Source organism: Triturus cristatus, chromosome 1_1 (assembly GCF_964204655.1).
Source record: "Triturus cristatus chromosome 1_1, aTriCri1.1, whole genome shotgun sequence".
Taxonomy (NCBI): domain Eukaryota; kingdom Metazoa; phylum Chordata; class Amphibia; order Caudata; family Salamandridae; genus Triturus; species Triturus cristatus.
This window is the reverse complement of record NC_140579.1, coordinates 921,695,990-921,716,977: the sequence shown is the minus strand read 5'-3', so window position 1 is coordinate 921,716,977 and position 20,988 is coordinate 921,695,990. Positions and strand designations below refer to the sequence as shown.

The 20,988-nt window shown below is 44.2% G+C and overlaps 1 protein-coding gene across 7 annotated transcripts in view; it reads right to left on the bottom strand.

Moving 5' to 3' along the window:
• Window positions 1-20,988, bottom strand: part of LOC146871292 (transcription factor SOX-13-like) — a 588,655-nt gene that overhangs the window by 115,246 nt on the left and 452,421 nt on the right. For 4 of the 7 annotated variants that reach the window (XM_085650772.1, XM_085650790.1, XM_085650765.1 and 1 more), the window contains 6 exons: window positions 20,678-20,764; window positions 12,582-12,757; window positions 6,632-6,700; window positions 4,516-4,630; window positions 3,789-3,940; window positions 3,010-3,175 (listed from right to left, as the gene is read on the bottom strand). In XM_085650772.1, the coding sequence (XP_085506898.1) occupies window positions 3,010-3,175; window positions 3,789-3,940; window positions 4,516-4,630; window positions 6,632-6,700; window positions 12,582-12,757; window positions 20,678-20,764 (765 nt within the window). The remainder of the gene's footprint in view (window positions 1-3,009; window positions 3,176-3,788; window positions 3,941-4,515; window positions 4,631-6,631; window positions 6,701-12,581; window positions 12,758-20,677; window positions 20,765-20,988) is intronic. The other 3 variants (XM_085650783.1, XM_085650778.1, XM_085650787.1) reach the window with 3 other exon arrangements.

The window sequence follows — 20,988 nt, the reverse complement described above, 5'->3', positions numbered from 1 at the left end:
GCAGACAATGAATGCGCAGCTAAGAGAAAACAATCTTCAAGCGTTTTGGGGAAATACGAGAGGAAGGTTATTCACCGTGCATCGCAGGAGGGACGAAACCAGAGGTAATGCCGCAGCTGAGCTTGGAGGGCTAATTGGCGGGTCACAGAGACGATGGAATAATCAGCGCGACCTCGCGCTAATGTCACCAGGTTGCGCTAGGGTTCTTTCCATGTAGCAAAAGGAGGAAGGTACTTCAGGAGGCAAATTTGGTTCGTCCTCGCCCCCAGGGGGTTTCAGTAACCAACATCCACAGGCAATGGGGGTAAGCGAGGAAGCGCTTCCAGGATGGATGAGGTGAAGGAACTCCAACACGTAACGACAGAAAGCAGCTTAATTTGAAACAGCTAACAACGCCAATTTCTGGTGAATAAGAACCTGTCAGCTTCATCCCCCATTCAGATAGGGGTTCCTCAAGGATCAACCCTCTCTCCATCACTATTCAACTTATGTGTGGAACCACTAACGGAAATATTCCACCGTGCCAACATCCTTTTCCACATGTACACCAATGACATGCAGATTTACATTAAGATCTCCTCCTTAGAGGAGATCAGAACAATGAACAAGGCTCTACGGGAGACGATGCAATGGCTAACAAGCAATCAGCTTAAACTAAACGCAAAAAAACTGAATTCCTCCTAATTTCCCCCACTAAAAGCCCGCCCACCATAACAGAATGGACCAATTTGATCACTGCACTCAATTGCACCCCGATCATCGTAGATTCAACCAAATCTATAGGAATAACGCTTGACCAAAGCCTGAACATGCAGTCACACATTAACACGCTGGCTAAAAATGCAAGATTTCACCTGAGCTATATTAAGAAATTGAAACCTTTCAACGAAACGGCGTACCTCAAAATGGCAGTTCAAGCATTAGTAATCTTGAGGATCGAATACGGATGCACAACACTTTCTGGGCTCCCCAAAATTGCAACAACACCACTAAAGGCCTGCCTCAACGCAGCAACAAGGCTTATAACAGGGTCAAAAAAATTCGACCACATCTCTCCTCACCTGAAAGCACTGAACTGGCTACCTTATGAAGCCAGAATTCAGCTCAAACTGGCGTGCATAACACACAAAGCTCTACACTTCAAAGTCACCAAGATACCTAGCGCAGAAATTGGTGATCTCTGGGGGAAACAGACAATCAAGGAGCACCAGAGACCTAGTGCTGAAACCACCGATTATCCGCAACAACAAAAAAAAACTTACAACAGAGCGTTCTCAGGTGCCGCACCAGGAATATGGAACTCACTACCTCCAGACATCAGAACGCTACCCAACCACGCAAGATTCAAGAAGAAACTAAGATCTTCTTAATGAGTAAATTCCTACCGTAAACATGACAGAGCATCCACACATGGCTCGCCCAAATTCTCTCGGCCAAGGTCACAAGCGCTTTTTACCAAGAGCTAATTGTCATTTGTCCTTACAGGGTTTTGCTTCCCTTGAGGACATGGTTCCTATAGTCTTACAGCCTGCGAACGTTCTATAACAGTCATCAAAAGATGTAGCTGTGACAACTTTGAACTGGACTAGAATAGTTTAAATGTCGTACAGAACTCTGTACTGGAAAAGTTACCACGTCCTAAACTGTGAAGCGCTCTGATAGCCTACGGGGTCAAGTTCGCGCTATACAAATCACTGAATAAAATAAAAATAAAATATGTAGAGCATGGCACATGACTGAGTTGTGTGAGCAACCTAAGCACTAAAGACATACCTTATGGAGGTCATTTACATGACATCGGCTTATGGCAGTCCTTTTAAGGCTTTTACTCTGTAGTCTGAAGGGGAAGATGTCCCTTGCAAACTGTATTCAATTTTGAAAAAAATAAGTACTGTCAATAGACTGAAAACGAGGGACTGCGACTAGGAAGGAACTGAAAGAAAGAAATCAACATCAGCATGCAGGGGAGGCAGCTATATGCAGCTATGATATCATTTCCAGGGCGGATGGAGTGGACGCAGGGCTTCACAACACCACATACCCAAGCACAAGGAAATTGTTGAGAAAAAAATCTTTGCATCCAGCCTGGCGCCTGGGTTTTTTTTTTATATACAAGGTGAAGAATCTGCAGTTAGAAGTATCCCCCAGAAACATCCTTTGTCGAAGCCAGCAGGCTTGGTTTTAAGCTTTACTATTTCTGATCGCAACACCAGATGGCAGGAAGAAACATGTAATAAACATCTGTAACACACCCATGTCACAAAACGGACCTGCTCCACCTATTTCCACTCTTCTGAATCAGCTCATTTAAGAGTGTGTCCAGAAGACTGGAGAAGGGTGCTTGCAATTAGCAAATTCTTGGAACTGGGTGCAGCCCGGCCCAAGCGGGTGTGAGATTGTAAAGGCTGGTGAAGCTTAAGTAGACTAGGTGGAGCTAATTATGTGGCCAATGAGTGATGGCGCTAGTAACAGGGGTCTTTGTGAAAACAGTGATTTAGATGGTAAAGGGAGGGACACTTTAAGGTACTTGTGGGAATGGTGATTGAGCAGCTGGAAGAGAAGATGAAGAGCTGGAGCTGCAGGGAGGGGTGATGTATCTAATAGGAGGGGTGATGGAGAGTGTTGTAGGGCTCATATAGATGGTAAATGAGCTGATGGTGGTTGTGGGGATTGATGCTTATCAGACCTTGTGGAAATTGTGACAGACCTGGTGGAAGTGATGGCGTGCACAGCTACTTACGTTTTAGTTCTGGATTAGTTGTAGTGGAGGTGATGGAACAGCTGGCAGAAGTGCTGTGATGGAAAGCTTAAGTGGCAGAGACAGTTGTAGGGATAATAAAGCCAGCTGTAACTTGCAACGGTGACAGGCTGGCTGCAGGTGAGGGGGCCAGAACCTGTAGCAGGGATGAAGCGGCAGCTGGAGACGTTGCCAGGGACATGACGCCTCCTATAATATTGTGGGACTCAGTCTTTAGTGATACAAAAATGGAGTAAGTCAACTCTACTTACCTAAGGGGAGGTTTGCTTGCTGGGGGCTCGCACGCATGTCCCTGCCTTGCCCATGGTTTGGGGGCGACGGGCCGTAGGAGCTCATCTTTACGGTTGGAGAGTTGGGATTATTTTGATGCTCAGAACTTTTTGGCTTTGCTGTAAGGTTCAGCGGCTGTGAGGGTTCCTGGGAGTAACCGTGAGAACAAGAGAGGTGTAAATGACCCATTCAAGGTACAGCTGGTGACATCTGGGAGACTCCTCCCACCCCCTTTCAATACAATCGAGGGATAACGCAAAGGACCTTCTTCTGCACACAACACATGTTCAGTAAAGGAGATAGCAGGAGAGTAGACTTGTGTGTTCAACAACAGTTTGCATGTAAATATCATAGTGTGCATTGTATCACAACATTTATATAGTACTTAGTATCTTTCATGATTAACATGCGTGAATTATTCCGGATTCTCAGCCTCACTGGGAATAATTCAAGCATGTGAATCTATTAAAGAATCATTGCATACAACAAAACACTGGGTGTGCTGTTCCAAACGGGCATGTGCCTAACTTCTAGTGCCTGATCCTTACTGGTGCAGAAGCAGATTAATAATCATATGAAATGTTTGCAATGGTAATGTTTTCATTAGGGGAATCAGCTAGGTCACCACTGATGGGGGACACGTGAACTCTGCCAGATCAGCAAACTTCACATCCCAAGTGGGGGCTCTATGAGGCCAGTGAGGGGTGGTAGAAGGTCCAAGAGTGTGTGTGTAGTTGTTGAGTAGACAGCATTTATGTACCTGCGTCTGCTGTTGGTTGGACACAGTGGGTCTCTTCGCGTTCGATGGTGGAGGGTTTTGCACCAGCTGCATCTGGTACTCTGGAAAGTCAAACAGGAAATCATGACAGCTGGTGGAGCAGTGCTGTCGCAGACAGCGCACAGCCTTGATGCCTACAGAAGTCGACAAACTACATTGTATTTTTACAATCAAACACATATTGGCATAGGATCACAACTCTGCTGTAAATGTATGCTTTTAATAAATTTTAAAAAACACAAAAGAAGATGCCAGGCCTTCCATTAAAGGATATTCAAAGTCCAGTGGCGGTCTGACAAATAGGGAAACTTCTGTAAAGGCTGGTTTACCTCCACAGCCCCCCCCCCCGCCTAATTCAACTTGAATCTCCACCTTTCGGGCAGGTACAGATGGGGAAGAGTCAGTCGCATGGCAGGCAGGTCTATGAAAGCCAAAGGATTGGTTTTCAAATTAGTCACACGTCAAGCAGGAGCATGCAAGGGGGTGGGGGGCAGAATAAGTGGCATCAGGTCCAAGCTGGAGTGCAGGGCAAGCTTTGTCAACCATCACACTGGTGTAAAAAGGTTAGTAGGGTGGGAAAAAGTCAGTCACATATCAGGTATCTAGGTGAGCCAAACAGATGGACAGAATCACTCATTCATCAGGCCAGAGCCTCGGGTCAGAAACAGCCACACACGGTAGATTAGATCACACGGCAGGAAGGTCTTACCTGGCTTACAGGACATGGGCAGCAGGCTCAATCCCATTTGATGGTCCGAGGAAACCTGGAGAGGCTGGTGGCTCTGGTGAAAGGCCGGGATCATTAGATATGGCATGTTAACCTGCTGCAGACATAAGGAGAGGGACAGGTCACCATCACTGGACACACAAAGTGCAGGAGAGAGCGAGAGAACATATCTAGAACAGGAGCATAGGTGGGCATGAAGACCATGAGTGAAGGAAGAGATCTGGTGGTAGGACAGCAACACTGGGGTCAGAGAACTGGAGAAAGAGGAGGGGAGGAAAGATTAGAAGGGATGGGCTCAAGCTGCGAGAGTGAAGAGCGACAGGGGAGATCCTTGTGACAGGACAGCAGCATTGGGTCCAGAGACCTCAATAGAAACAGCATCATTGGACTCACAGAGAACGGTGCAAACAACAGACTGTATCAAAGTACTTTTGATAAAGCACATACATGCGAACACTTCTCGTCTATGTGCTTGTACTGGTTGTGATTGCATACAAGTGTGCACACTGACGGGATATGATATCATCAATGTGTGTGACTTCCTGAAAGTGTACATGAGCTGCATTTTCGTTGTAGTCAGTGTCTGTGAGTTTGTATGTGTGTGGTTACTGCATACACAGAATGTTTGTATTTGTGTTGATCAACGAAGGACATACTTGGCATTTGTGTATGTTGTGACGGCATGCAGGTGTACAGTATCTGCATGCGTGTTTCGCGTAGCATGAGTGCCTGCTGTTGTACATGTGCACATATGTTGTGGCTGCATGCAAGTATACACATTGTTAAACGTGTGTGTGACTGAAAATATGCTTGGACACATATGAATTCATTAAAGGGTGAACATGGAACCCAGCTTAAGTGATGAAGTCTAATCAGTGACCATCAATGTATGTAGCCCGGGGTGAATGCATAGGAACATGCTAGCCCTTGTGTGATGGCCATTTGCTTTAGTGACTGACTTCCAATGAATATTTAACGCCATGTATGGGAGGGAGTCTGTGAAAAGCTGCATGTCCTCCTCCACCAGCACACCCTGCAGGAGTCACTGTCTGCCTAAGGGTTGATGCCTTCCCTGAGCTCTGAACAAGACGGGTTCGGCCGATATCTGCAGTGTCCCTGACTTCAGCACCCAGTTCCAGAGGCTTACTGGTGATCCCAGCAGCTTGGTACAAGAAGGCTCTTACTGCTATGGATGCTCTTTCACGGCTTTATCATCTATAATACAAAATGTATCTATGTTTTATTTCTACTGTTGTGTGGGGCTTAAGCATGTACGAATGGTGTACCCAGTGCAGCTTTTGATCCTGTAAACTCTATATAATTGAGGAATGACTGCTGAGATTTGAAGAACACTTCATTGTTTCGCCCTTCACCTTCCAAGTAGATTCTCTCAATCTACACTGTAGGGGTAGGAAGGAAAAATTAAGTGAAGAAAGGATATTAGGTTTAAAGTTTGAAATAAAAAGGGAGAAAATCGAACGTTTGACACTAAAAATCTGAATCACAAGTTAAAAAAATAAAGGTTCGAAAAATATCAGGGCGTCTGATAAATGTAAAAGCACATTTAAAATGAGTGGGAGAGGATTAGGGTTCACTTTAGGCTAATGGTAAGGGTCAAAGATGGCTGTGCATTTATGTATACTTTTAAAGTTGGGGCTCGGTTGACAATCTGGCTAAAAGTTAGACTTAGTGACTGTAGTAAACCTAACAAATGAGTAAATGAAGGGATATATAAGAGTAAGGCGTGTATGGCATAACACAAAGTTATTGGAATCTTTAATTTGTTCTCCTTTAGAATGTCAGTGCGTGTAGTTCTTTTACATGAAAATAGTGCCACAAAGTTCATTAGGTTCTGTTTTTCCCCGCAAAAGAAAGGCACATCGACTAGTGGTGTCATTTCTAAGCACCCTTTCCCTATAACAACCACTCCTGACAGTAATGTAAGGATGTGCTCCCTATCAAGCAGTCTTCCAGCAGGAGAGACTCCGCCCCCAGCCCTTGTTTATGAAGAGGCCCTGCCATCCTGTGCTTGGCCTGAACCTTGCATCAAAACCACTTCCTCCCATCATGTGCCCCAGACGCCCTGATCCCTCCTTACCTGGATCTGCTGCTGCAGGACATTAATCTTGTGCTGCTGCTGGATTAGCTTCTGCTGCTGCTTGGCGATCTGTGAGGGGCAGAAGAGGAGCCATAGGTTTGTTACCACAGGCAGTAGAGAACGGCATGAGCCTGCAGCAATGTAAGAAGATCAGCAACAATTCCACATTACCATTGTTAACAGCAGACACGGGGTGCCCAAACATTCTTACTTAGCAATTAGCCAGTACTAATATGCCTGCTTTGTATAATCCTGCCATCTGCTGGCTCAGTCCTGAATATTCTTTATGGAATCAATCACTGATGATGATGCTGATGCGGACAAGAATCCCAGCGTCTTCTTTGCTGTGGCTCAGTCCTAGGTACATTTTGAGGGCCATCACTTTGTCTCTTTCTTACCACTTTGACCCGATGTGAATCTGCACCTCATACTGAGCGACCCCGCCAGAGTTACAGTTACATAACCCAGGCAATGTAAATCCGCCATAGATTCCCTTGGGTTAGAGGCAAAAGCTTCCCAGAATAGATTCCCTAACGTTGCCCGCCAAAATGAATTCGCGCCACCTTCAGGCTCCATCCTGCCCTGCTGAGGCAGATGAAATCAGACATACTGCAGGTGCCCTAAACAGGTCACAGAAAGGATCTGGGAGCGCTCAACTTAATGCAGAAAGACCCTCCCGATGGGCTGTGAGCTGCCCGCCTGTCTGCTACCGGTCAGCAGAATAACGCCCATGCTATAACCATGACATACCAGCCTTACAGCCAACAACACTGCCATCTGTTTCTCAACCATTTTCTTCTGTCCGTGCAGTATCCGTTATCCTCTCAAAGTAGTGATTGTCCACAAAATGCGGGACCGAAGGCAGTGTGGCCAACATGTGTGCACCTGTCTGTGGTGAAATATTCAGCTCAAGGCTAGTCGCGTATCTCAATATGTAGTATTGAGAAGGGATTTTCAAGTGCATTTGGAGGTCATGTATATGGTTTGCAGCCCAGGAACAGGCCCTGGATTACATACATCATACATGATGAGCGGTAAAAAAATGCCGTATTTTGCCATACGTTCTCCCTGTAACAGACATGGTAGAGCACTTTTTGGTCATTAGAAGAGGCAATTTTTGATGGACAAAGTGAACTGCGTTTGAAGCTCCCAAAACAGATGTGGTCCGTCGGCTAGATTGCCGACTTTGGTGCAGGACACCAGGGTTCGAGCCTAGGTGTCACGTCCACATCCTGTGATTCTGGGCAAATCACTTAATCTCCCATTGCTTGAATGTGTAACGTAACCGGTGCTCATGTACAGCGCTCCAATACCTTCGGGTCGAGTTCGCGCTATATAAAATTTGCACAAAAAAAACAAAACACTATGGCCAAAAGACAAAATATACAAACACATATGAACTGATGTTTTCCTCCAGACTCGAAGACTCCTCGCTGCAAACAGCAGGTCTTCTGAAAAGTTCAGATTCTCGAAATGCACAACTATTAGGTCCCTTACTACAGGCAATGACGGGGCTTTGAACATGGAGACAGAAACATTACGGGTATCCTCTCAAAGCAACCCGGTTCTGCACGCAGATTGACGTCCACAGCTTCTTTTTCATATAATATTTTTAAGAATAGTCCGATTATACCACTAGTTGGCAGCAGTATTAAAAGAATGTAAATTTATAACAAGGTGTAAGAGAAATCCTTTTGATTTTACTAAAATTACAGATATAATATACGTATCAAAAGGGGCTTTCAGACACGGCTCTTCGTCCATCAGCCTGCTGTTGTGTCATTCACCCGGCCACTACAGCATTGGGCAATGCGTTAGCCTACTTCAGCCATCGGTTGACTTCACTTCGAGTAACTGAATGTTTCTGTTTCACAAGGAACGCATCTGCAAACAAGGTAGTTTCCTTTAGTGCAGGTGCTTCTGTTTTCAGTTTATAATTATTACTTTAGTGTTGTCTTTGTGTGTAGAGCATAATGTGACTGAAGACGACGCTTCTGATGTGACCACAGGGCACACTGCAGCTTTATCAGGTCCCATCTGCTGCACATGCAGTTGTAAATTCCTTTGGAGTGGCCTTGTTTATGTAACTGTTGCTACTTCACATCAGCTCACATGAACTCTGAATATAAGTTAATCAGTGTGCTCTATCTTTGTAACCCCTGGCTTTCTTTCTTCCTCTTGTCTTTTTCCTTGCATTCTTTCAATTTTTTCTTTCTTTTTTACTTTAATGCATTCTCTTTCATTCTTTCCTTTTTTCCATAATGCTTTCATTCCTTTTTTCATTTAGTTTTTCCTCCTTTCTTTTTCCGTCACTCCTTTTTCCTTCTTTCTTTGCTTTTGTTACTTTCCTCATTCTTTCTTTTCTTCCTACTTAATTTCATTTCTTAACTTTTCTTTCATTGCTTCTTTCTTCCATTCATTCATTACTTTCTTTAATTTTGCTCTTCCTTCTTTATTCTTCTTTCATTCTCTCTTGTCAGCCTTCAACTCACATGAACTCTGAATATAAGCTAATCCGTGTGCTCATCTATCATTGCAACCCTGCCTTTGCAAAAAGAACAATTGATGGATAGAACATTAAACAATGTCAAATATTCACCCCAGTTCTGTGTGTTTTGCTTTCTTCTCAAGGCAAGAAACTAGCAGCCAATACCAGATCAACTGGCTTTTTAGGTCTGTGTTAGCCAAGACCTTTTGATTTTACAAAAATTTTGTGCATGAAATACTTACCTATAGGGTTTTTCAGACAGATTGATCGTGTCTGCTTTTTTGAGACCAAAAACACTTTTGCTTTTAATCAATATTTTATTTTTTAGTATGATTAAGGTACAGCAGCTTATTTTTGATAAAGTCTTACAAAAACCATGATAAAACAAAACAAGAATTGCCAGAACGGAGGCTGTCAATACCAGATCTATTGGCTTTGCCAATACTTGTTTTTTATATTTTGCCTTCAGACAGCTTTGTATATATATATATATATATATATATATATATATATATATATATATATATATATTAGGAGTGAGTATATCACGCCGAATTTACTGTAGTATAAATTCACAAAATTACAGTAAGATTATGGAAGATTACACAAAATTATGCAAGGACACATAACCCTGCATTTGCACTATTTTCTAAGCGCAAAATATACCCTCTGGTACTAAATGTACCCAAGGATACATTTTGCGCTAACAAAATAGTGCTAAATGCAACAGAACACGAACAGCTGCAGCCAATAGCTGATTGCAAACTGCACTGTTCCTGTGCTCTTGCGGTAGGCACTGTGGTCAAAAATTACTATAAATTACACAAGCAGGCTTAATTGCATAATTTTCTGTAATTTTGAGTCACAAAAGTAACATGAAATTACAAAAATTACCCTAAATACTTTGGCGTAATTAAAATGTTGCCTAAGCCTAGACTATAATACAATACATACGAAGTGGGCTTTGGGTCATCCCCTTGTTCATAATTGAATGGCTTTTATTGTGTACCTTAGTTGGATGTCCTGAACTACTGCCTTCCTCCCGATCAGTCAGTCAATAATACATTTGAGCCAGAAGCTCTTAAACAATAAATCAGCAATACATAATTTCCATACAATAACTACAATGCCTCGGTACAAGCATCATAAAACACTATCAGGGTACAAACTATTTTAAAATAATTGAATATCTTGGTAGAGCACAAGTTACATCCAAAGAATGCATTTGAAATAAAAAGCTGTTTGCCATCAGTCTAGACCTTATATTCGTTTAAATAAAAAAAAATAGGCTTTAATATTTTCCGATGAGGCATTAAAAAATAATGATAATCTAACAAGGCATGTTCTATAGTACAGTGTGGCCTCAATCCACATCCACAGAAACATTCTGCATTCCTAAATGATGAGATTCCTAATGGGTGAGTATAAAGTGGGTGAAGTCCTTTTCTAAATTTGATCATAGCATTGTGCATCTGAGAATTCTTGAGCTCATGAAAATATGAGAAAGAAACATTAGCTTCCCAGAAATCGAAAGGTGCAGGCTTGAGGCACAAATACTGAAGATGCCTTCCTCTTGAAACCTTCAGATCGAAGTTGGTCAATTCCTTTTTAGGTCAAGCCTTGGCAGCGCATGTGCTGCTCTGCGAGGCATGCTGTATTCAAGTATGGACCTGAAGCTCCACTTACTCTCCGCCCATATTTTTCATTGGCTTGTCTCATTGCCCACTGTAAACTGTGGCTGTTCTTTGGTCAAAAGGCTTAGTAGTCCCTCCTTAGTACCGCTTTGTCTCATTTTATAACCTAACATGGCGACACCCCCTGTTATGTGTGTTGTTACTCGTAGGCTTTAATTACTGCCTCTGAGCTTTATTTTCTCAAATAGCTTTATGCTACCTGCTGTTGCAGGTATGACACGCTGTGTCCTAACGCTTTTTAAAACATTTTATAGCACAGTTGCTGGCATTTGCAATGCAATAAGTCTCGCATTTGCGAGAGTTTAAGCTATTGGCATTGTAAATGACAATGCCTTTTATTTATCGGTTTTTAAAACAATACATAAAAGGTATTGTCATTTACAATGCCAATAGCTCAAACTCACCTAAATGTGAGACCTATTGCATTGCAAATGCTTGTTTGAGCATGCTAATGGTTGAGCCACATTCAAATAATCGACCTTCAATGCAGCTGCCATAACCTGTAACCGCATCCTAAGCGTGGATGCCCAACTGAGTTCGCTTCGATTATCTGGTCTTTGCACAGCGTGGCAATTTTGAGGTGCTCAGAAGTCAATAATTTACTCCAGCTCAGTGAGCATACCAATGCAATGGAATACCAGGATTGGAGTCCTGTTTTCATTCGAGCAGCAGAAACCATTGCACATTTTGGAAGGTATAGCAGGTTTGTTCGACAGCCCCCCGTCTAACTAGATAGGATCTCAGGCCTAACAGCTCAAATCCATATAGGTTATATCACAGGACCACTGCACTGTAGGCCGCTAATACTGAATAAGTTTTGGCCATTACTGTATTTACATACGGAGGTCAAGAGAGCGATTAATTAAAACATTTTCCTAAGTACTTATATTCAGTGGTTTCCTCAGTTCTTGTATTCTCATTTTTGATCATCAGAACCTAAACGCCTGTTTGCCCTATTAGCCAAACATATGCATATTGCTTCTTGCCAAAAGCAAGGACTTTAATGTTATCAAAGTTACTGGACAGTTTGTTCAGAATACAGTATTTCTCGAATTCAGCCAATTTTCGTATTAGGCCAATGGGGGTTCTATTCACAATTGCAAGGCCATCCGCATACAAAAGACAAGGAACATGGCAACCACCCATCTTGGGTGAAAATGAGCGAGTAGCCACTAGCATTTTAGGGAGGTCTGCTGGGAAAAGAGCAAAAATTAGTAGGTGACAGCACACATCTTTGACATAACCCATTAATACCTATCCTTCCAGGGACCCTAAAATCCAACTCCATGTGCTCCCAGTTATTCCTTTCTATTCATGCTTTTGTTCCGCCCTAGGCATAACTTTTTCACTATCATTCAGATTCAGAGCGTTATATCCATTAACTCCTAGCACCAGAGATGTATTTTCATCTGTTTTCAGCACTCTGTTCGAACATCATCGCGGGCCATCTGGGAACGCTAGATTAAACATTCAACAACAAAGCCAAAATGGCTTCAGGCACACAAGCATGTATGCAAAATCAAACCTCTTGGAATACCTTTTTTATGAGGAAGCTCATTCCAAGGTTGCCGCCCATCTGTGTGCAAGCGTGGGGCAGAGTATACTCAATATAGACAGTATATTTAAATGACACCCTATGTGTGGCTCCCTTATTTTGCACAGTGGTTACTCATTGTATTAACTCACAATGGTGCACAGGTTTGCACAAAATGCTGCACATAAAGGAGTTCTTAGTCTGCACATTACTCAGAACGCATGCGGTCCATACCTGCTCCTGCTGCTGCCGCGCCAGCTCCATCTGATGTTGCTGCTTCTCAAACAGCATGGCTGCCATGTTCTTCTGCTCAGAGTGGGCGGTCAGGAGCTGGTCTCGCAAGCTGGAGAGCTGGTTTATCATCACCAGAAGCTGCAGCTCCTTCTCGGCCAGGCTCTCCTGGGTACCTGCTCAAGTAGAAGAACACAAGTCACCCTGGGCGTAGAGGGGCCACTTGGAATGAGCGTGCATCAAGTGTGAAGACTGGAACTTACATGGAGGCAAGAGCTGCACAAATGGCAAACCAGTGATGTGCTCTCAGCGAGGAAAGCCAAGGGTTATTCAAGAGTAGAAGTCACATACTGTGAGCATGGCCGAGAACGGTGGACAGGAGATGGGTAGGGTAGGGAGAAGGTTTAGGGACACAAGCCTCTCAGACGCATGGCCAAGAGGGGGACAACGTTTATAGTTTATTCAATCTGAAATTTTGATCACATGCCTAAGAGAAATAGGTTATTCCATTAGATTGCTTAAATAATCAAGACAAAGAGCATGGCTTTGCCCAAATGAAGAACTACTCGCTCCACGTAACAGAAGACTGAGGAATGATATACTGCTCTGTTTCAGCACCTACAAGATCTACAGTAGTGACATAAAAAAAACTGAACAAAAACTGGCCCTTGGTCACAGATGTAATACATACAAATAAGAGCCCCTTCTAGAGTGTAACCAAAACAAAGATATAACTGTTAGAGCAGTGTTGCCATCAGAAAAGATGTACACATTGAGATCACACCAGGGTCTTCTGACTTTTATAGGCAGGGCCACTGGAATTTTGTGGCAGGGGATGAGCACATTATGCGACAGGGATGACTAAATTATGTTGCAACAAAAGGCAAATTATGCGGTGTGATGCAGCACTTTTGTGAAAGTTTTACTTCATTATTTATACTTCTTAATACTGTCTGGACAAAGATTGAACCACATCAATACCAATGGCCGACAGGTGAGGAGCTCCGGCCGGAATCACCCGGCTAGGGATTGCCTTTTTGGCTCATATCCCCTAATATCCACCCCCTTCCTGAACCCTTTTACTCACCTGGGTCGTGCTTAGACAGCGGTCCTCGTCTCTCCAATCTCCCGTATTTGGGCTAGAGATCTTCGGATGAATACGGGATCGTTGTTCTGACCGCGGAGACCGAGCAACATGGCCGATGCCTGGTGGAGCTGCATCGACAGCTATAGATGAGATTGGCCCGGTTCTCCGCCTCGGCCGTCACCTACCCAGCCGGACATCGGGCACAGTTCTCCTCATCTCTCCGATGCTTGTCTTCTTCCTCCCCCGCCTTCCCATGAATCATTGATGACCTGCGGTCGACTGAGCCAATCTCAGTGATGCCGATGCCTGGTGGAGTTCTCCGGATGGCCGTCAAGGAGCTGGGCTGAGGTTCACACCTCCTGACCGTCCCCCTGCCTCGGGGTTCGACTGCTGCTGCTTGCCCTACAGCCAGCCCTCCAGCTTCGCCTCTTGTAAGATGACTGGGACACGTGAGTCTTGTTTTTTCCAAATTCGGGGGTGCAGCGGCTGTGAAAATCACAGCACTGCGGTACGGAACCCATAAGCTTGTCTTTACCTTCTGAGCATGGGAGGTGCGCCCTCCTGGTCCCCGCTGCTGCCTCCCTTTCTCTGGGATTTTATTTATTTATTTAATGCGTTTTTATATAGCGCAGACTTTACCCGAAGGTGTCAGAGCGCTTCACAATAGCAGCAGTAATGATACATACGGAGCAAAAATACAAGTGAGCATGTTACAAAATCAAATGGTACGTTACATGAGGCAATAGTGACAATTGTGCAAGAGCATACAAAGTACACGTAGAGGTAAAAAGAAAAAAAATTGCAATAAATGGCCGACACTCAGAACACTAAAACAAAAGTTACGTTACATGAGGCAGTGGTGGCCGTAATGCATGTATCAAAAGCAAACAAAATACAAGAGGTAGCATACGATACGTTACAAAAGGAGAAAGTGACATGTGTGCAAGTTACAAAAGCGATCAAAATACAAGTAAAAGTATAATAATGCAATATATGGCAGACACTCAAAACACAAAACACACTGAGAAGGCACTTCTATAGGCATGGAGAACAGAATTTCCTATAATGGAAGAACTTCCTTCAGAAAATATAGGGCGTGAATTAAATTTGGAAGTGTCTTTGAAGGAGGAGAGATTTGAGGTCAGTTTTGAAGGCCTGGGAAGAGGTGGTGGTCCGGAGCTGAGGCGGAAGTGAGTTCCAAATTCTCACAGCGTTGCATGAAAAGGATTGGGCCATCGATCTTTCCTTCTTGAAAGTGGGAGGTTCAAGCAATACATTTTCTGCATTCCGTGATGGTCTGGAGCCACCAGAGAGTTTCAGTTTATCCGCCAGGTAGCGAGGGGAGGATGAGTGCAAGGCTTTGTGGGTGAGACAGGCAGTCTTGTAGATAGATCTTGCCTCTATGGGAAGCCAACGGAGGGTGGATAAAATGGGTGTGATGTGGTCGCTTCTTTTGGCCCCATAAATGAAGCGAGCTGCTGAATGGAGAACAGACTTCAGGGGGGACATGTGGGATTTGGGGAGGCCAGTAAGAAGAGAATTGCAGTAGTCCAATCTGGAGAGAACCAGCGATTGGACCAGGGTTTTAAGGTCGTGCTCCGGGAAGAAGCGACGAATCCCCCAAAGAAGGCGCAGTTGGTATCGAGCAGACCTTGCAATGGAATCGATGTGGGAGAGTAGATTGAGTTTTTTGTCGAGCATGACGCCAAGGGATTTTGCGCTCTCGACAATGATGGGTTTATTGTTCTGTAGATTAATCTGATCCATCCATGATTGCACTGGGGGAGGAGAGAGTGAGGAGGAGAGGAGGAGGAATTCAGTTTGAGGGATTCAGGACCAGTTGATGAGTTAACATCCAGTTTTGAATGGAGTCGAGAGTAGAGCTTAGGAGGGAGAGATCGTGAGTGGAGGCCACCTTGAGGTAGATTTGAGTGTCGTCCGCATATAGATGATAGTGGATCCCGGATTTACTCAGGAGATTTCCCAACGGTTCTAAATAGAGATTGAACAGTGTGGGTGCAAGTATAGAGCCTTGAGGGACACCTTGACCGACCGCTTAAGGAGATGAAAGACTGTTCGCTATTTTGATCATTTGGGATCTATCAGAGAGGAAGGAGGCAAACCATTTGAGCACAGTGCCCTCCATGCCCATTCTCTGTTGCAGAGTGTTAAGGAGAGTATTGTGATTGACAGTGTCAAAGGCTGCAGAAAGGTCAAGAAGAATTAGAAGACAAGACTCCCCTGAATCGAGTATCCACAGTGCGTCATCAATCACTAGCAGCAGGGCTGTTTCAGTGCTGCAGTTTTGAATGAAGCCGGACTGGAAGTTGTCCAGAAGATCATTGTCCTTGATATGGCGAGAGAGTTGTTTCGCTACACATTTTTCTGTGATTTTCGCAAGAAAGGGTAGGTTAGTGATGGGACGGTAGTTGTTAGGGTCGTTCGCATCAGCATTGGGTTTTTTTAAGCAGAGGGGTGACCTGCCCAGTTTTGAAGGAAACAGGAAGGGAGCCTTGACTGAGGGAGAGGTTGACCAGAGTTGTCCAATAGGAGAGAGAATGGGTATAGAAGTCAATGGCAATGGCACTAGGGATGGGGTCAAGAGAATGGTTAGAGGGCTTTGTATCGTGAATGCATTTAAGGAGGGCATCATCAGAGATGGGGTCAAAGTTTTGCCAAATGGTTAAGGATTTGCGCTCCTCTGTAGGGGTAGGATGAATGACCTGATCTACAAGTGATTTCACCTTTTCATCAAAGAATATAGCGAATTCCGCTGCTTTCTTTGTGGAATCCTTCAATTTGGAGGTTGGGGGAGAGCTGTTTGGGTTCTTGATGAGGTCGAATAGTTTTTTGGGTCTATTTTTGGCTGAGTCAAGGAGGGATTTGAAGTGCGACGCTTTTCCAAGGAAGATGTGCTTGTGGTACTTGGATCTTGCTGAACGAAGCGTGGCCAGATTTTCGGTGGAGGGCGCTTGTCTCCATTGTTTCTCAAGGACTCTTAGGTACTTCCTTTCTTCATAGAGGGATTTGTTGAACCAAGGTGCTGAGGGAGTGGGCCTTTTCTTTTTGCTTTGGAGAGGAGAGACATTATTGATTTTGACTGCAAGGACTGTGAGGCATTGGGAGGTGAGTTTGTTAACATCTAGGTCCGGTTCTAGCCTTGGAAGTGATAGCAAAGCAGAATCACAGAGGGTACTGAGGTCAATGTTTTTAGTGTCACGGAACCAGGAAGTAGCCCTCTTAGGCTGGCCGAGAGTTATAGAGTGTGATAGCTGAAGAGAGAATGGGATGAGGAGGTGGTCAGACCAGTCTACATGAATAGGGGTAGCGATGGTCAGCAAGCCTGCTTTAGAAATGACAAGGTCCAGGGTTGAGCCCTTAGAGTGTGTTGTTTCAGTGCAGTGTTGGATAAGATCGTTTGCAGAGAGGAAGGTGGCCAGTAAGCTCGCATAGGTGTCTTGAGGCGAGCCCCAGTGGACATTGAAGTCACCCACGAAGATCTGATTGTCACTTTGCGAGTATTGGTCGCTGATGCAGTCCGGGAGTTCCTCCATAAATGAAGGGCTGCTTCCAGGCGGGTAGATAACATGGAATCTGAGAGGAGAGCGGTGGTGCAATTGAAGCTCAAGAGATAGGCATTCAAAAGTGTGGAAGGAGCTGTTAGGAAGAGCCTTAAGTTGAAGGGAGTTTCTAAAGATGACTGCAACACCTCCCCCAACTTTGTCAATTCTGTCATTTCTAAATATAGAATAGCCTATGGGTAATAGAAGATCAAACAGAGTGAGAGGTATCGTTGAACCAGGTCTCTGTGAGGAAGAGCATGTCAATATTGTGCAAGTTGATGGTATCGGATATTTCAATTCTGTGTTTTATTGCAGATCTGCAGTTGTGGAGCATACAGCGCAGCTCTGTCGCGACTGTTTTGGTGACGGGGGCACTTGGGCTATGAGGGGTGATGGGGATATTGTACCTGTATGAGGGTGCTCTGGAGGGTTTAGGTGGACGAGTGGTTCTGACAGAGGAGATGGTCGGAATGGTGTAGATAGCAGGGTTACTGGTAAGTGAAAGTGGAAGAAGGGTGGCATTCCAGTGCTTCTGAGAATTTGCAGATGACAGGCTATGCTTAGCTATTATGGGGTGTGGGGGCGAGGTGCATCTCGTGGGAGGGCGAGTGTTTTTCAAAGGAATTGAGGTGTATGGAAAAGTTGAGATCTTGGAGCTTAAAGCTAAAATGGTAGCTTCAAGTTGGGAGATGGAGGTGATTAGAGAGCCTAGCTTATTTTCCAGTGAGAGTAAGGTAGAGCACGGCATGTTGGGTGACTCGATGGAGACTGGAGGAGGTGCTCCACGTTTTCGTCTCACTGACCTTTACCTCTAACCCACCCCCCAAGTCTCCTACACTCCTCTCACCTATTCCTGTCTCCGATTCCTGGGTTGTTGAGATTGCTGGTCCCAATACTGGTTTATCTTTCACTTTCCTGTCCTGATCTGCTTTCCTTACCCCTTTTTACTCCCCCCCCTTACCTTCTTTGCCCCTTAGGATGTTTTGTCTCTGGTACGCCATGCTCTAGTAATTTCATACTACTGTGTAACTTTGTTTTATATGTGTTTTTATTTGCTATTCTCTAGTAACTCTTGTTTTACTGTGTAACACATGTTTAATTTTTGTAACTTGCAACTCACTGATCCTCATGTAAAGTGCTCTGATACCTCCAGGTCTACGCAGCGCTATATAAAACTCTTCAAATAATTAAATAGGAAGGAGGAAAGTGAAAAGCTGAAAGTGCATTTCAGTCTTGAATGTCTTTTATTCTCCCTTCAAGCTCCCTAATTCGTGATTTCACTGGTGTGTTTGACCCCTAGAGACCACCAGCGTGCCACCTCTAGGGCACATAACCAGATGGTATTGAAACTAACCGTCTTCACTGTCCGCGACCGAGCATCCTTCGTCTGGTCATAGGGAAACCCGTCTGGTTGGTGGAAGCTGTCAGAGTTTCAAGGTATGTCCGAGTCGCAGCGCCTGCAGGTGAGACCTACTGACTCATTTGCTTCCACAGTGTAAAATATAAACAGACCCCTGTAATGAGGCTTTTGTTTCCACCACCTCTAGAGTATGGTATTGGGTAAAAAGGCCGCAAATAATGAGAGAAGTCTTTATTAAATAGATGTATGATTGAGATCCTAGTGACTTATCACAAGAAAGCCAGCAATTTATAGATGACCCACTTAACCCAGAAGCCACTGCAAGAATCACGTGTGCCTCCAGACGGAGCCATTTGTGTCCATTTTGGGAGCTTGCCAAAATACATAAACACTCCTGTCAAACAGATCATCCTTTAAATATTGGAAAGATGAAATCGAAATGATCCTTCTTGACTCAGACTTTTCGGACGTTGAGCAATGCTCAAATGTTTTTTTTGCGGCAGGCCCACTGTTGCGGTCCCCAGCCAGAATCAGTACTCGACACTTGCACGGAATCAATTAGAGGACCCTAAGATGACTTAACAAGGCATTCCTAAGCACAGCCTCTGCATGCTGCCCATTACCTCTCCAAGCTGCATGAATATATTCACTCTTAGACCCAGGTCTACCCGCCTTTCCTATTTGCCTGCCGACCTGTGTAACACCCCAGCAAGTGAAGGAAATAAACTAAGCCCACAAGCAGCCTGTCATTGCCAAGCAAAACACCCCCACATAAGACACAGTTGAGACTTCCCAGCAAGTCCAAGAGATGCGCTGACAAGCTACACATGAGGTTTTGCCACCTGGTTGGTGTCCTCCAGCTAAAAATACACCCTTTCCACACCAAACGCCTTTCACCTCACTAGGAAACCCCTAATGGAGATTGTGCGCTACAACCTCTCTCTGAGAGGATACCTTCTTTGCCAACTTCCACCCTATAGGTGGTCTTCCTGCTGTCTAGTCCTGCATCAATGCCTGTTTGCACCAAGACAACAAACAGTTAATGAACAATGGACTGCCTTTGCAAAGAACCATCGAGGTTCCATAACCGTAATAGTACAACCCAGAAAAGGGGATCCAGGAGGAAGTCAAATCTGGCCTGAGACAGTCAATCCCAAAATAGAGTTTCACAGTAGCAAACAACTGAAAAAGACCAGCCTATAAGAACCCAGAAATATTTGAAAACTCAGCAGCCTCAACCAGCAGAAATGGATTGATTGCCCAATTGAGATATCCAGAGCCCTATAACGACAGGGTGGCGGGAGTCACAGACACTCAGGGGTATGAAAATACCATCAGAAAAATAAGCTAGGACCAAAAACATGTATTGACACATTACTTCGCCAACCATAATGTTGCAGGAGGAAGAACATCTGCAGTGTCCATCATAAGATGGTCCAGGCTGGCTGTGAATCTACATTTGGTATGACGTAACTATCCCTGTGCTTCGCCGCAGATTACAATGGCAAAGAACTGCAGCAGCAGTGACAGGTCTAGGAACACAGAGGGTTCTGACAGTGCACAGTTTAACAGTGGTCCAGTCAACAGTGTCTGGCTCTATAATGTACCCAGCAGCCTAAAAGGATCGTAGCAATGTGTGGGAGGAGAAGTGAGGATTTCGGTTAAAAATAAATTTGGGGTCACAAAAAAGGGTAAAAATATCAGGAATAAAAAAATAAGGAGAGGAGCCCGGCTATCCATCAAAGGAAGAGAGTGAATGTCTACAGACGTACTTCAGAGATCTGAAAAATGATGGTATGCTCTACATATAGCTGAACATACTTGGAATGACTAAGTATAACCTCATTAAAGATACTGGACTATATGTAAGAATAGGTACTTCATTGCCCCTTACTACATTTGAATGCATGACATAAATAATGTGGTTACGCCTCTCCCTCGCCATGTTTTCTCTGGATGTCATTTGTCTTAGTTTCCATTAGAATTAGGTTATAACGGATCTAATTTTTGTGATATAAAGTGACATTTTCTTTTCCCTGCTCAGCCATTGAGATTTAGCAGGAATAAGAACATGGACATGTATCCTCACCTTTTACATCTTTGCTTTCCATGGACATATTTCCCAGAAGTCTCTCCTTCCAGTCGCTGGACAGTAGCTTTTCAATTGTTGGCATCACTGTAGAGAGAAGGAGTGGGACGAGATATTGGCGGGAGGATAAATAGATGGGACATCAGAGTTTATATCATATATGTGCATGAGCAGAGGGCTTTGGTATAAAAGAGTAAATACTGAAGTGTACCACAAACAAAGTAGAGATGTGAGTGACTCTGGGTGAGGGGGAGGAGGAATGAATTAAGAAAAGATAAAAGAGTCTGGGTGGGTGAACCACTAGAAGAAGT